At 37.0% G+C, this 15,407-nt stretch overlaps 1 protein-coding gene across 9 annotated transcripts in view; it reads left to right on the forward strand.

Moving 5' to 3' along the window:
- LOC137264839 (thyroid hormone receptor beta-like) overlaps positions 1-15,407 on the forward strand; it is a 295,265-nt gene that overhangs the window by 272,082 nt on the left and 7,776 nt on the right. For all 9 annotated transcript variants that reach the window (XM_067800173.1, XM_067800175.1, XM_067800179.1 and 6 more), the window contains one exon: positions 4,312-4,525. In XM_067800173.1, the coding sequence (XP_067656274.1) occupies positions 4,312-4,525 (214 nt within the window). The remainder of the gene's footprint in view (positions 1-4,311; positions 4,526-15,407) is intronic.

Raw genomic sequence — 15,407 nt, forward strand, 5'->3', positions numbered from 1 at the left:
AAAAAACTGATGCTGGTTAAATATTGATAAAAATATGAGATCTGTTTTAAATATTTTCATGCTTCATATTTGTCAAAGATTTCCCTGACCTATCATAAATTCCTGATATTTTAGATCAGTGTGTTCACTAGATGCTTTATTGTCTCAAGTCAAACAACCACTACAAGATGTGGGCTGTTCAGAATGCCTTGGGAGGACATGTCATTCCTATGAAATGATAGATTACGTTATTCCCCCAACTCATTGCTTTCCTGTGTACACAGATATCGATTTCCTAACTTTCATAATTCACGTACCTGCCAAAAGGGGAAATATGTCTGGATGTCATATTTACGTGTCCGTGGTTCTTGCAAGGGCTGGAGGATTATTTCATGTTACATGGTCAAAGCTCAAGTTTGTTGTGTGTGAATATTGTCATGAAATAGTTGTTCAGTTTGAACCACCTGAAACTGATATCCTTCAGACTCTTTGTACATAAGTTTACAGTTAAATGAAAGGATGTAGTTTTCTGTATACAAGTAAACATTGATGGCAAATGGTTTCTGGTCAGTGTAAGGAAATGTTTGTAATCCGAGAGTGAATCGTAAGATACCAACAACCCCAGCTTTAATGATGAAAGCTTGGTTTGTTGTTAGATATCAACAGAAAATATCAACGAGAATATGATCTATGTTGATTGGATCCCAGTAATGATGAATTATGGATATAATAATCAGCATCTGGCACTGATCAGATTCGCAAAACGAAATGATATAATTTATTTACACTTGAATTCATCAAATGGGGGCATTTTTTGTACAGTTCTTATAAGAGTAATTCGCGGCACGGAAGCAAGCCATATTTAGAGGCCTTGTATGAATGAGAAATGTGGCTGCAAAGCGGCTGTGATCAACCAACTCACAAATTGACTTGCTGAATCGACAGTTATCCCTCACTTGGTCTCAACTGCACAGCGAGAAGTTGGAGAAGTCATTGAGTGCAACACGCTAACAAACAGTAATATCTAACACATTTAGTCAAGGAGAAACGTCATTGGGCCTTAGTCATCACGGCCATTATTGGCAGGTTTTTTTCATTTTTTCGCCCACAGGCACTGTGAATTTAGGTCGTGGGATGTCTGGGAAAATTTGTCATTTGTAAACATGATGTTGGTTCTATCGATTTTTGTGTGATTCGAGAAGACAGCTAACAACAATAGCTCATTTGCAGTGACCTGTTTTTCTTTGATTTTGAATAAATACATTTTTTAAGAATTTATGAATGTTTCAAATTGTATAAATATGCTATTTTGTCAAATTATGAAATGCTAAATCATATTGGATTTTTTTTATTAGTGTTGTTACATTTATTAATCAAATGTTCAGGATTGCTGATTTATTAGATAATAAAAAAACAAACAAAAACAAAGCAATTTAATTTTTAAGAATTGATATTTTTTGTTGACATGACCAAGACCTTGACATATTCAGGCATCAATAAAAATGAAGTTGAGTGTTCATGTTTTGTTTGTGACGAGGACAAGTAAATATATGAAAGATGCTGGTTATATATGAAGTAGGCTGAATGTCAATACATTGGTGAAATGTCCCACACAGCCTGGTATGTGACTGGGTCAAACAGACACCAAAACACTGTGGTGTGAGTCACACTTAGTTTGTTGTGACATCATGCTAGCAATCAACTTGATTTACTGCCTATGTTGTGAAAGTATGTCAGGTCTGGCCACTTGTTTTGATGTGTATGTAATGTGAACTTAATCAACACACTCTTAAAAGCAGGCTGCTTGGAAAAACAGTGCTAAATCAACAATTTCAGCCATTTTGAAATATATCCAAGATATTTTGTTTTAACATGTTAACTTTAATATTTGTTCAATTAATGAAAATTGGTTCCAATGCCAGGGCATAATTGAAATGTCTGATCTGGAAAACTCTCATCTATTTATGTAAGGGGTGAGTGAGGACATTCAGGGACATTCTATTTGCTGTTAAATTGGGACAGCATAATATTTCCCCCCTGTAGAAAACTGGCGCCTTGAATAAACTCAGAGTGCTGTCAGTAACAAGGACAATAAATCAGTTTAAGCAGGAACATACTTCATCCATACATCACCTGGTTCAACAACCAGTATAGCCATGGAGACTGTTCACATCTATCTTCGCTTGTCATATGCATTTTTTAAATACATCTCAGCAGGTTCAAATGTTTTAAACAATTTTTCAGTAGTTCTCATGTTTAACATTAAAACAACAATTGAATAATTTCATTTTTGATTGAGCTTTCTGTGAGAAGAAATAAACCTGTTAGTGGAAAATTAAAGTTTTTGTTATGATTCATTTACAAATATTCTTGCTCATTTAATCCTTTCACCACTCACAGTATAGTCATTTTGGATGTATTTATACATGGACCCCTTTTCTTTTCTTGTATTGTAGTCCGACCAAAAAAACATACAATGGAATAAGGAAAATGTGTTGAGAACATCATGTCCCTTTGTAGAAAATATTACTGTGGCTCATCAAGTCAAGTCAGAAATTCCTCAAGCTGGACACTATTGTTGTGGGCCATAGCTGCACCGACTGACCCCACATAACTTTCCCATTATGGCGGCTACTAAGTAGCTGCTTTATGGTAGTCTCATGTAAACAGATATCCCTATCGCCCTGTTCATTTTGTGCTGAGGGATTTTGTGGTCTGAATACTACTTATTACAGCATGATTTATTCAGCTTGCCAAGCTGTCCAAGAATAGAAGCAAGGGGAGTTTCGCCTGAGCAGCTGATATATACAAAGATTTTGTGACCAACCCACAGAAACCCCTTTAAGGGATTCCAGCCCCATTTCAATCTTTAACATGGCAGGTTTAAGTCGTTAATTACTTTCCATGCCGGTCATGGCTTGAATAGGCCATGACACATGCTGAATTGGGTCGTGGGGTGATTCGGTACAAATAGTTGCGGCTTTGTCCCCGGTATATGCAGAGAGAGGTAGAGGTGTTGAATTAAGATTGGGAGAGGTCTTTCCTTTCTTGATAGCCTGTCACATGACTGGGAGATATAACATTGCAAACTATTTCATTTCATTCAGCTCCAGGGAACGCTTTGAACAGAGCTCCCAAGCAATCTACATTTCTGTTCATAACTTAACTGCAAATTTCTCACATGGTTAAGCCTACACTTTGGTGTAGAATTCTAGAGTGCCATGCCTATGTTGGACAACTGATAACCCCAACAAAACCTGCTAATGTTGCAAGTCTCGTGTGTATTTCAAATAAAGATGTAAACTGATCTTTTTGTTCAGGTGGTTTTTTTTATTGCAATACCTTGGCCATTAGAATACACAACATCTTTGTAATATGTATGTATCAACATGTTTTGTTAAAAATGATGTAATCACTTATTATAAGGTCCTCAATGGTTTAAAAAACACCTTTTCAAAGTTGTTAAAATGATGGAAAGTTTGAATGTAGATACTGAACGTGACATGCTAGCCACTAGACTCCTGCCTGCTCGTTGGTTTTGATTAAGGAAGTGTTAGTCACAAAGGGATGGACATTTTGTGACCTTTAAACATATCAAGGTCACTACTTCAAACGAGGAAATGCCACAAGGATGTTATTACAATGGACCCATTCTTTGAAATAACTGCTTCTGAAAGATTATAACTCTATTTGATAGGGGAAAATAATATTTGCTTGTTTCCTGATTTGATGAAATTTCAATACAGTTGTCAGTCAGTGTTGAATTGGCAATCATGTTCACAACTATTGATAATTCGTTTTGGACTTTTCCCTGTTGCTGGTGAGAGTTCTGTAAATATTTGTATATAGTGGCATATGGTTATTGCTTGTTTGAGTTTTTAAGGCCAATGTTTTCAGCATGACATGTATTTTAATGACTTGTCATTTGTCGAAAATAAAAGCAGGTATCTTTGTGTTTTGTAGTAATTGTCAACAAGAGCATTTTAGAGTGCTTTATCGATGTAACACATATTTGGCAGAATAGTGAATGATATGTCTCCGCTTCTTGGAAGAAAAGTGATAGAAACATAACTCCTCTCTCTTTTGTCAATTTTTTAATAGACGGCATAAACATGAACACTTACTTTGATGAGATTTCATTTTGTTTTGGTCTTTTTTGACATTTGCATTTCTTATTCTGTTCAGTTTATGTCAAAAGATGAAGCTCGCATCTGCATGTCAAGTATATGTTCCCAGTAGGATATTCTCTCTACTTCTGATGACAAATATCTTAAGAATTAATTTGATGCTCATTTCTAAAAACAGTATTCAAATGAACTTTTTCTTTTTCAGCTTTGAAGATTCCAACAGCATGGAATCGGTCTCCCATCCGTTCCGGTCCATGGATGCGGTGTCCCCGGACGGAATGGGAGGCAACAAGAGTCGGAAAAATAAAGAAGATAAATACTGTGGTGTATGTGGGGACAGGGCTCTTGGCTACAACTTTGACGCCATCTCCTGCGAGTCTTGTAAAGCTTTCTTCAGGAGAAATGCACCAAAGGGACTCGTAAGTAGCTTTTATATTCGGAAAAGGAACATAGCCTATGTAAAACCATTCCAAATTGAATGTAATACACAGGTAGTTTCATGGTCTCATTTAGTTCATCTGGACCCACATTTGTAGTCAATCCAACCCTGTTATACAAGCATCTACCTGTTTACCCTGCTGTCACTGCTGATTGTGGTTTATGCATGGTATTATGTTTTCTTTGGCCCCCATTTGGAAGAGAGACTTATTTGTGTGGACTGTTTACGTCTCACAGGACCCACTGTGGAGACTGTGCTGACTTTCTCCACCTTTGTCAGCTCTCAGAAGATGTTGAAACACTTCACTTCAAATCATTCACTCTGTATTCAGGAAATAACATCATAAATATCAAAAATGTTTTCAGCATGCACCACTGGTTGTTCTTGTGACAACAGGTGCCCAGTGTTTGGTGTAAGCGGTGACAACAGGGTACCAGGTGACTGTGGAATGAAGTGGTGGACTTGTTGCTCATGCTGTCAAACACTGGGTAGAATGATCCACAATCAACATTTTCTGGCTGCTGTAATCACTGTTGAAGACTGCAGTGTAATCAAAATTCAACCTGGTTGTCAGTGTATTATATTATAGATATTTTGACAACAGTACTACCATTCAGCTTCAGGCAACACACATTTTAGGGCTAGGTGCCATGGATGAGACAAGACATACATACCGGTACCCATCACTACACATCTGACATGTTGATGTCCATTCATATTGTTTTCACCTCTGCTTCATTTATAGATAGTGAGTGAGTGAGTGAGTTTGGTTTTAAGCTGCTTTTAGCAATATTCCAGCAATATTATGGCAGGGATACCAGAAATGGGCTTCACACACTGTACCCATCTGGGAAATCAAACTAGACTCTTTTGTGTGATGAGCAGATGCGTTACCCACTAGGCTACCCCACCACCCGCTTTGCTGACACATCAGGTGGCATGTGTTTTGTTTAATCAAGACTGGTGAGTCTCTGTCACTGAGATAAAGAGTTGTGCGGACAGGTACGTGGCAACAGTTGGGTGTGTTTGGGGAGAGTGAAGCATATCCATCCTAATTTAAAAATCAGCAAGACACTTTACACTACTGAGAATTTCATTCAGATAATAATTGGATGTCATTATTGTAAACCTTTCAAACAACATTTCTAGTTTCATTAAAACATAGTTCCAAGTCTTGCTGTGAAACAGCTGGGCACTAGTGCTCATAACACGTCCATTGTCTTGGCCAAGCATTGTGGAAGATTTGTTACATCTGTGCATCAGGCAAACTCTCACTCAGACAGATGACAGACATATTTACCTTTTTGGACTTAATTGGTGCTGGAGGTATAATAAAATAACTAATTGAATTTTCATATGAAATTTTATATTCTCTGTCACAGTATGAAGAAAATATATCATAATAGGACATAAAGTAGAAAACTTAAATAAGAGTTTAACAGCTATGGGACTGTTTTTTTCCCATATGGCATTGATATGGGACATAAATTAGAATTATGTGTAATAAAAGTAGTTTCATAAAAATGTCTACATATTTTGAAAATATGTTACCATGTACTTGTAACATGTCCAAGCATTATATTGTAAAACCGTAAATTGATCAAATCTCTGAAGGGCTGGTTCCCTGTTGTTCCATTGAATTAAGATCACATCAGTTTCATCTGTGGCCCTAGTATTTTTTACATGTAATCACTAACACTTTTCGTGGGCGCTCAGACAAGCCCCTAGGAAATATGACACTCAAGGTTTGATAAGGGACCTGATATTGATTATTACTGAACAGATTTCATGATGGTTTGGTGTGGACTTGACTTACTCAGTCAATTCAATTCTGGTCCTGATGGGGCAAGATTTAGCGTGACGAAATTATGCCTGATTTAATCGACAAATCCTTCATTACTACCTACTCCCTGGGCTGTAATAGGCAATCCTCTGAGCTGATCTGCATCGTACACCAATCAACAACAATCAGTTTATAGCCAGTGTTTCACATTGGAGTTTTTTCGCATTCAATCTTTATAACCCCTAACTGATAAAACGTTGGTAGATTTCATGGGGATTGGGATGATTAAGGGTGTTAGTGAAGGGGTTGACAAAACATCTCATTAAGCTGGGCTAAAGAGACAATCCTACAGATCTGCGTGACAGCTTCAACTTCAGATTTCAACGTAACTTTACAGAAATCTTCTTTTCGTAGTAATTGGCTGGCAAATAATCGGATATGCTACAGTATTGAGTAATGCTTGGATAGGATTATACTTTGTGTGGTGTGTATTAGAGCTGGCAGGAACACGCATAACAAGCATAAATTCTTGCATCTATGTGTGAAGTCATGCTGAAAGTCCAGGATTTAATCAAGTGATTGAGATAAATCAGACTTCGCAGAAAGAGATGATTAATTTGGGCAACTTCATAGGATGCTAAGTGCTACCTTCCAACAGCTTATTTACATTCTCCAATATTTTCCAGACCTTCAAACGCCTCACAATGGAGTGTTCTGATTCAGAATTTCCACAGGTCTTTCAAAACAGCTTAATTCCCTTTAAAAAAAAACTCTAATGAAGCGACAGACTGTACAAATTATCCTCACTAAGCAAACTTTCTTAATAATCAACTGGAGAAAAGTTGGTGATGAGTGTGTTTTCCAAGTCCAACTTCATTAGCTAAACTGAATTCGGGGGATGGTGAGGGAGTGAGGATGGTGGGGTAGCCAAGAGGTTAAAGTGTTTGCTTGTCATTCTGTGATGGTAAGGCTTAGGTTTTATTCCCCAAACTGATGAAATCACCATGATATCACAGGAATATTGCCAAAAGCAGCATAAAACCTAACCAACTCAAATAAAACACAATGCTCATTCAAGAGGAAAGACACAACTGTCACAAGTGGAACTTTGTGTATAGAAATGGTGTGAGTTAATAGAGTTCCAGTGTCAATATGGGAAATATTCTATGAAAAGGCATAGAAATATGGGAGTCAAGTCATTGATCATGCCCTTCAAGTATATGTCCTTGACCTTGCTATAAAAAAGATGTAATCACATGAACAAGGAAACTAGCCACAGGCAAGATCATTACTTAGTCACAGGCAGCAGTTCAATACCTGTACATCTCAGTTATTATAATATGTTGCAGCTCAAGTCTTTGATGATCGCTTTGCCACTATCACAACAAAGCAGAAAACAGTCCCGAAGTAATAACGAGCAAAATAGTCACACTGAGATATTCTAGAATAATAACAGTCCCAATTGTGATATACCACAAAAAGTAGCCTTATAAACAAACCCACTGTGATATCCTGCTAAAAATAGCACCATTTGTGATTATGGCATATGTATCTGTGAAACATAGTTTTAAGATACAACAGCTAAAAGTGAATGATAGAGTAAAAAAAAGTATCATTTCTTCCATTGAATGTTGATTTTTGAAAATCTTCAAGCATTTTCTATCTGGATTACTTTGTCCTATTGTAAACAATTGCTTCGTGAGGCAAACGTTTATGTCACGTGATTGACTGACGGAAAAGGTATTGATGATGTTCCAGGTAGATTCTCAGTTTGAGGATAGGCTTCTTGCATTACTATCTGTATTGTGTTTCTAGGAGTTCAAATTGACGATCCAACAATGTACATGAAACATCGATATGTTCTGCGTTTTCATGTCATTGATTGTCTCAAAGAAAACTAGCTATTGAGTTTTCACAACCTCACACAAGCTCTGTGATAGTTTCTATTCTCAGATGTCTTTTTTCCGCACTACATTGTTATGGTTTCTGGTCAATGATATTGATGGTATTAACAAACTACTGGCCTTTATTTGTCGTCTCCATTGACATAGCAGAGGGAAGAGTGAAATACAGGAGGTGGACAACCTAATTTATGCAAGACTTTTGACACATGCTTCATTTCTAGGGAAGCACTGTACATTTAGGTTTTATGTAGTATTTTATTGGTTTTTAAGACCAACCCACAAAGAAACTAAAATGAGAAAATATAGCTGACTTCCTCAATTTAAGGCAGAGTGGTTGGAAATCTGTGAACTGATAAGATTCTTTCAACATTTTCTAAGTAAATGTGCGAATAATATCTTAAATATCTGTATTTCTAACACTGAAAAAAATAAGCAGTCTGTTGTATGACTGGGTATTTTATAAATGAATTACCAGCAGATCTTGTCAAAAATGTGTGTTTAGCTAATTGCTATTTACAAGACAAAAGTATACAGTGATATCTTAATCCTTCATATGAAACAATGCCTAGACGAAATACAGATTACATGGAAATTACATCTCAAGTGATGTGCTATCACATATTTCACATTTACCTTGGACATGCCTTTTATCACTGAATTTGAGCAAAGATGTTCTGTAAAACAGCAAACACAAATACTGGAACTTTGGGAACGCCAATTGAGTTGAATCTGTTTCACACGCTGGTATGTACTCTGATCAGTGAGAACTGTGTATGTGGTGATATGGACAAGTTAGGAATGGAACATATTTTATTTTCATGTGATTAATTCATGAAACTTCATTCATATATTTTGTGTCATTTCCTGTAACTTTATTGACAAAATGATTGACATGTTCTGCACACTGATTCCTACAGCTGTGAAGTTTCTATGTTGTGCAACAGACTGTAAGAGTCAGTCAGTAAAGATATGAAAACAATAACCCTCCCATTAAAAACAAAAACAAAATTCCACCATAAAAGGGGCATTGACTGCTTAATGTTTTTGAGATAGTTCATCAAGTTCAGAATATTGGTTGGACCATTATTTGCAGATTTCTGGTTTGAACATTAACAAGTAATGACCAACACTGTCTTATCAGATATGCTGGATGCCTCGTTAGATTGGAAATTGGATGACTTTCAGTGACAGTGACCCATGTCAGCCATGGTTGACCTGTTTTTGAAGGGAGTACCCCCCATGCACTTTAATCTCACATGGTTCCTTCAGTCTGAAATGCTTAATTAACCATCATGATACCTTTGACCCTGATAACCTTTAAGGTCACTCCACTGCACTCCATGTCATGTCACACATAGTATACAGGTTGCTGACTGTGGGCAACATTCTTATCAAATTTTTGGGTTTTCAGTCTGTCTGTTTTTGCCAAACCATGATTTGGCCAGTATGCCAGAACAATGCCTTGTTTTGTTCTACAGGTCCGATTGTCTGAGCTTGTGGAGACAGAAGGCCTCTCTCTAACATGGAGTGACATTGAGCTCTGTATTGATCATGCAAGACTAAGTGAATATTTACCCCCATGGGTCACCAAATAAGAACAAGGTCAGGGAAATACATTAGAGACTTCAGATCGGGTCATGTTCATTGGTTTTGGCAGCTCAACGACAAACTGAATATTTGCCTGCTATGGCAAACATCTTTCCTTAGGCAAGGACCCTAAACTCAGGGAGTCCCATCTGCAGCCGATGAATAAATCGGGAGATGAAATCACTGCCTCCTTCGGCATATTGACTTAGTGCTAAAGGTGTTCACCTCAAGCTTGCCCCTAACCTGGAGAACATGAGGAAAATTTATTCACAAGCCGCTAAGATCGTGCAAAATGCCTAATGCATTACAGAGGCCTGAGAAGACCTTTCACTTAACACCTAACGATGTGAAAATGCCTACCTCACATGATGTTGTGATTATTCAAAGAATTTATTTCATATGTTTCCAAAATTTTCTTGAAGATAACTGGGTCTACTTTACAGTAAATGTCAGACAGATTGGGGTTTTTTTTTTTTTGAGAAAACCATAGGTGACTGACTATGGACACTGGTTTAGGATTGACTCAGAGTATGGTCAGACTCTAAGACCCTTCATCAGGGTTAACTCATTCTTGTTTTTTCAATAAAATTATGATTTATGGCCTAAATTCATTTTCATTCTATAAACCATGTTTAAATTCGAAGTTATGTTGGACTGAAAAAAGTCCTATCATATTATTGACTGAAATAAAGTCCTTGTGTCATCAGTCACTAGGAAAATAGTATTGTCTATTTGAGTACGGTTGAAACCTAAGCGGTATACATGTCAGAAATTACCGTCAATGGCTTGAAGGGACCTCCTCCATTTTGGAATATGGCTGCCAGCAAGAGCCACCTGGGACTTTTCCGCCTTCATATGAGCCTGAGGAAAACTTGGGAGCAACTTGCGTCATGCCCTGTATATCATATTGATAAAAGAGTGTACTAGATCTCAGGAAGACTAAATAGGCATCTTCAGTTGTTACGTCTTTAAAACTATTCGGAACCTGATGTGGATTTTCATAGTATTTCTGTGTAGAAATGATAAAGACTTCACTGACAATAGTTTTCATTTGGTGGTTATGTTTTTCAGGTTTAAAGGGAATTTTCTGATCACAACAGAACATTAATTTTGTGTTTTCACCCACAGTAAGTAGACTAGGTGTAAAAGTAGATATTTTGTGAAAATGTTTTTAATATTTTATCCATGCCTCAGTAATCAAGTATTTGTACGCAATAGAAAAGTATGATAATGCCAATCAAACAATTTGTGTGGAAGTAGTTTTGTGGAAAACAGATTACTGTTGATATGGTTTATATACTGACTTTGTATAATGACAGAATTATGATGTATTTCTATAATATGAAAATCAGTGTTGTGTAGGAAAGAAAACTATTCCAATCAAGCACTGAGTAGTAAATATGTCAATGTTCTTAACTGGCAGGCTACAAAGTGATGGTTAATGTCACCCCTCAAGGGCAGAGCACCTGCAAATGTTGACCCCCACTGATACGTCATCACAGGTCAGGTGTTCACAGAGGATGATTGATGCAGATATTTCCGAAAAAATTGTGTATGGGAAAAAAAGTGCTATGATATATTCTGTCTTTGTAATCATATGAAAATGACACCCAAAAAACCATATATTTGTGCTTGAATATTTTGATGATATCCTCTCTGTGGCCTGTAACAGTGGATGTGGGAATGAACATTGCTTTCTGCTGCTTCAGCAGTTTTATCGTTAATCATCACGATAAAGTTGCTTGTAAAGGTACTTACTATGGAATCTACTTGAAAGGTCACCTTCAAAAGCAAAAAGAAATTACTTTTTATATCAAAGCCACTTTAATCTGTGCTCCATGTTTGTAATCAGCCTGTTCATGGCTCTGGCTGTGCTAAAATGATTTCAGATGTAAAAGTAATTGGTGATAGTTTGATTGAAAGTGAGCATAAATTGCATACAAATAAAGAAAACTGCTTTAGTGCATGGAGTTGTCAATGTCCATGTTTTCAATGTTGAAATAATCACTGAGTGTGGAATTTACTGAACATAATTGCTCTTGTTCCATCGTGTGTACCGATGTTCCAAACAACTATCAGCGAGGTCAGACAGTTTGTTAGAAAATGATTGTCGTGCTTAAGGTTATGCATTTAGATTCCACTGCATGATCAGCAGAGTTCGAACTACATCAGAGGCATATTTGAAAATAATTGCAAGATGTTCAGACTCATTACAGAGGTAATTGGAAAAATTACAAGAAATTAGGGACAAAATATGGACCCTTTCCTGTCCAAACCTGTCATTAAAATAATCAATCTCAAAATGAAGTTTTCCGCTCAATATTGTTCTGTGTCCGACATGCTATTGTTAGTTGATGGGAAAGTAGTGTGTAATCCCCTATCAAGGTATGCCATCAAATCCTTTATTGATTTAATAAATACTGCCATTCTCTATATAGAAATCAATTTGAAAATGTCCTCTACATTCGTCTTTAATAGGGATTCTCCAAGTTCTCCATGTTTAGTAATGAGTCGCCATGGCAATGGCAAATTTAGTCAAATATATGGATTAAAGTTTTTGCCAAAAATTGTAAATGTTGGTTTAGATAAATTGAATACGAATGGGTCGCATGCAGGTCCTGTTAAGTAGGGCTTTTAGTGTGATTATTTTCTTGTCAGTGTATGGGATTCTTAAACCTCGAGCATTCTCCGTCTTGTAGCTTGGAGTGGCGTTTATGATGAGCTGCATTGAGTAGACAGATGTGTGTTTCCAAGGGTAATTAGCCATCAGATTACACACCAACATAATCACTGAAATATAAACAAAGACGAAATCATTTAATGATGCTCACAATCTATTATTTTCTGTACATTTGGACAAAGTTGTCGATATTTACTGAAAACATCAAATATCAAGCTAGAATGTACAGTATGGTTCAAAATTATTGAGAATAGCTAAAGCATTTCATATTATTAAACGAGAGCAAATCAGATAAAATTGAATGTATTGTGAAAGTGAACTGACCTTTTCATGTTGTGTAGGTAACAATTTAATATTTTATCAAGTCTCCTTGAGCTTCACGGCACAGTCTAAGACGGGTAGGCATACTTCCTATCAGAGAGGTTAGTGTTTCGTGAGTTATGCTGTCCCAGTATCGGACCACTTCTCTCTTCATGTCTTCAATTTTTGTCAACCCCTTTTGATTCACACATTCCTTCATCATCCCCCAAATGTTCTCAATGGGATTTAAGTCAGGACTATATGCAGGAAATGGTAATGCAGTCACATTTTTCTCCTGAAACCACTGCTTGGCATGTTTTGCGGTGTGTTTAGGATCATTATCTTGCTGCCAAATCCAGTTATTTCCATAAAACACATGTGCACTTGGAAGGAGAAAATTATCTAATATGTTAGTGTAGCGTTGACTTGTCAGATTTCCCTCAAACACACAAAGCGGGGTCGTTCCTAATAAGAATATCCCTCCCCATACATGAAACTTTGGGCTGTATTTAGGTCGTCGATACAACGGTGCTGACGCAGACTTTGTCCATATTTTCACATTATTGGGATATACCCATATTGAGCTTTCATCAGTAAAAATCACATTTTCCCAGTCAAAGTTTTCATGTGCCAAACACCACTCAACACGCCTGTCTTTATGTTCTTGTTTCATGAGAGGAGAAGGAATTCCAGTCTTTTTGTCCCATCCAAGATCAATCAAATTTCTTCTAACTGTAGATTTTGATACAACTGTTGATCCCCTTTCTATCATTTCATACCTGATGGTGGAGATGCTTGCCCTTTGCTTTTTAGACACTAAAATTCCCAGCCGGACACGATCTGAGAAGTCCAATTTTCTGGGTCTCCCTGCTCCTTTCTGGTGCCCAAAATCCTTTCCCTCTTTAAAATTCTTCCTAATCCTATACACAGTAGAGAGAGGAGGTCCTGTTCTCTCTGCCAATGTATTTACATCATCAATTCCTTGATTACACAACTCAAAAATCAACCTTCTTTTATCTTCAGCAGACATTGTTGACAGTGCTGAGGAAAATGACGTCTGCTACAAATTCAGGGGAGGTAACTCTAATTGTACTATACTCAGTAGGCCAAGATGAGTTACCTCCCTTATACCATTACTTAGTTTTAAGTATCAGTGAATCGGTTGAGGTGTTAGGATAGCTCAAAGTAAGAAGACAAATTCTCAATAATTATGAACCAGACTATATGTCAAGAAGAGGGTACTTGTAGGAATTTTAGAAGACAGTTTAGATTTTTAGATTTTATGAAATCCTTTGTAATAATGAAATTCTCTTTGAAAATGTTAGTATTGCTTGACAAGATGCAGTGATCATGGAATATTGTTGGATTTGAGAATTTTGTGACTGCTTCACAACCAGTCAGGATTTCTGTAAAAGGAATCACTACTCAGTATTGTTATTTTCCACACCTGCACACTTGTGGTCACAGGTGTTCACTGGTCAAAGATGCTGCATCTTGCTGTGAAGAGTTGTGTCCCTTAGTAGCTAAAACTGCTAACAAGACTTCAAGATTTGCTGTGATTATAATGCCCAGAGTCCTGGTATTACCCAGTGTAAACATCAGGGACTTACTCTGTCACAGCTGATACACCCCTGACAGTCAGTCCTGAGGACTGCTCACTCGTGGAAGTCAAGGCCTGAAACTGTTGGTATTTGTATCTGTCACATGGGTGAAAGTAGAAACAGTTCAAACCATTTGGAGTAGGCAGTATTCACTGAGCTGTATTAAAGTATGGTAAAAGTACTGGCCCTTTGATATGGTATAAATACTGGTTGTTTCATATGGTATAAATACTGGTCTTTTCATTTAGTATAAATACTGGGATTGTTTGTATGGTATTAATACTTATATGCTGTAAATAATGGCTTTTTGTTATTGTATAAATGCTGATTTTTTTTATGGTATAAATATTACACTTTTCTTGCAAGGTATGCATACCAGATGCTTACATTGTGTTCAACACCTTACCTTGATAGCCTGAGCGCTATTGTGCGCACACAGGTGCAAGAGTGATCAATAGGGCAAGGGAGTAAAGGAAACTTGATACCAAACTAGTGTAAATTAGTAATGCAGAATAGTGAAATTCTATCACATGTTGGATGATTACTTAGTCCCCCAGCCCATTGATTAACACTCATCTTCATCAGATCTACCCACCATGCAACACTCAAGATAGGTACTGGCATATGGAAGCAAAGATCTGTAGTGAAGGTTAACTGTTAAGAAAGTTTCGTTTACTTTCCACAATCTGGATATGTTTTGATGGACACCTGCTTTAGCCATTGTCAGATCATGAAAGATGGAGCTTATTTGGGTTGAGATGTGGTAAAATATTCATAGGAAACTCCCCTTAGTAACATCTGTTTATTATACAGAATTACAGTGATGAATATTTGACTAGATCTGTTAAATTGACAAGGCTATTAACTAGCTAAGTCATGGGCCCGCTTTCATAACTTTAAGTGCACTGATGCAAGACTTGCCAACAAGCAGTTTGCTGTGGTATGGTTGATTTGAGGAAGAAAAGCTCTCTTCCCTTGGGTTGTTGCTGATACTTATCACAGCGTGT

Source organism: Haliotis asinina, chromosome 15 (genome assembly GCF_037392515.1).
Source record: "Haliotis asinina isolate JCU_RB_2024 chromosome 15, JCU_Hal_asi_v2, whole genome shotgun sequence".
NCBI classification, from domain to species: Eukaryota; Metazoa; Mollusca; class Gastropoda; order Lepetellida; family Haliotidae; genus Haliotis; species Haliotis asinina.